This window comes from Penaeus monodon, chromosome 15, assembly GCF_015228065.2.
Source record: "Penaeus monodon isolate SGIC_2016 chromosome 15, NSTDA_Pmon_1, whole genome shotgun sequence".
Lineage (NCBI taxonomy): Eukaryota > Metazoa > Arthropoda > Malacostraca > Decapoda > Penaeidae > Penaeus > Penaeus monodon.
The window spans coordinates 26,533,027-26,533,413 of record NC_051400.1 but is presented as its reverse complement, the minus strand read 5'-3'; the positions used below and the strand labels follow the sequence as shown (position 1 = coordinate 26,533,413).

Below are 387 nucleotides of genomic sequence, written 5' to 3'. Positions count from 1 at the left end.
TGGCATTACATACTTTTTATAAGGAATTAGATATAATAGAAATTAAGTATACACACCTTCTTTAACACTTATATCTCTTCCTTAACACAGATATGCATTCACCTTATTGTTGTATAAGTTTGGATCATTCTTACAGACCTATCTTTGTATTTGAAAGATATTCACCTTATTTCTCTCCATACCTGTCAAATTTGACATGTGACTCAACCGAGATGCCCTTTGTTGACAGGAACATCATGTGCGGGACCTTGCAGTGTCAGCTCGGAATGCAGCATCCTGTGACCCCAAATATGGACCAGAGTTACTCGCGTACAATTGTTGCCATGGGAGGACAGGAGTACGAGTGCAAGTGCGTTGAGATTATTTCTCTTTTTTGTATTCTGCGGA

General features: G+C 38.8%; 1 protein-coding gene across 1 annotated transcript in view; it reads left to right on the top strand.

Moving 5' to 3' along the window:
• Positions 1-387, top strand: part of LOC119581870 (disintegrin and metalloproteinase domain-containing protein 11-like) — a gene marked incomplete at its 5' end in the record, with an annotated part of 193,377 nt that overhangs the window by 142,358 nt on the left and 50,632 nt on the right. The window contains 1 exon segment of the mRNA XM_037930027.1: positions 230-349. Coding sequence (XP_037785955.1) covers positions 230-349 — 120 coding nt within the window.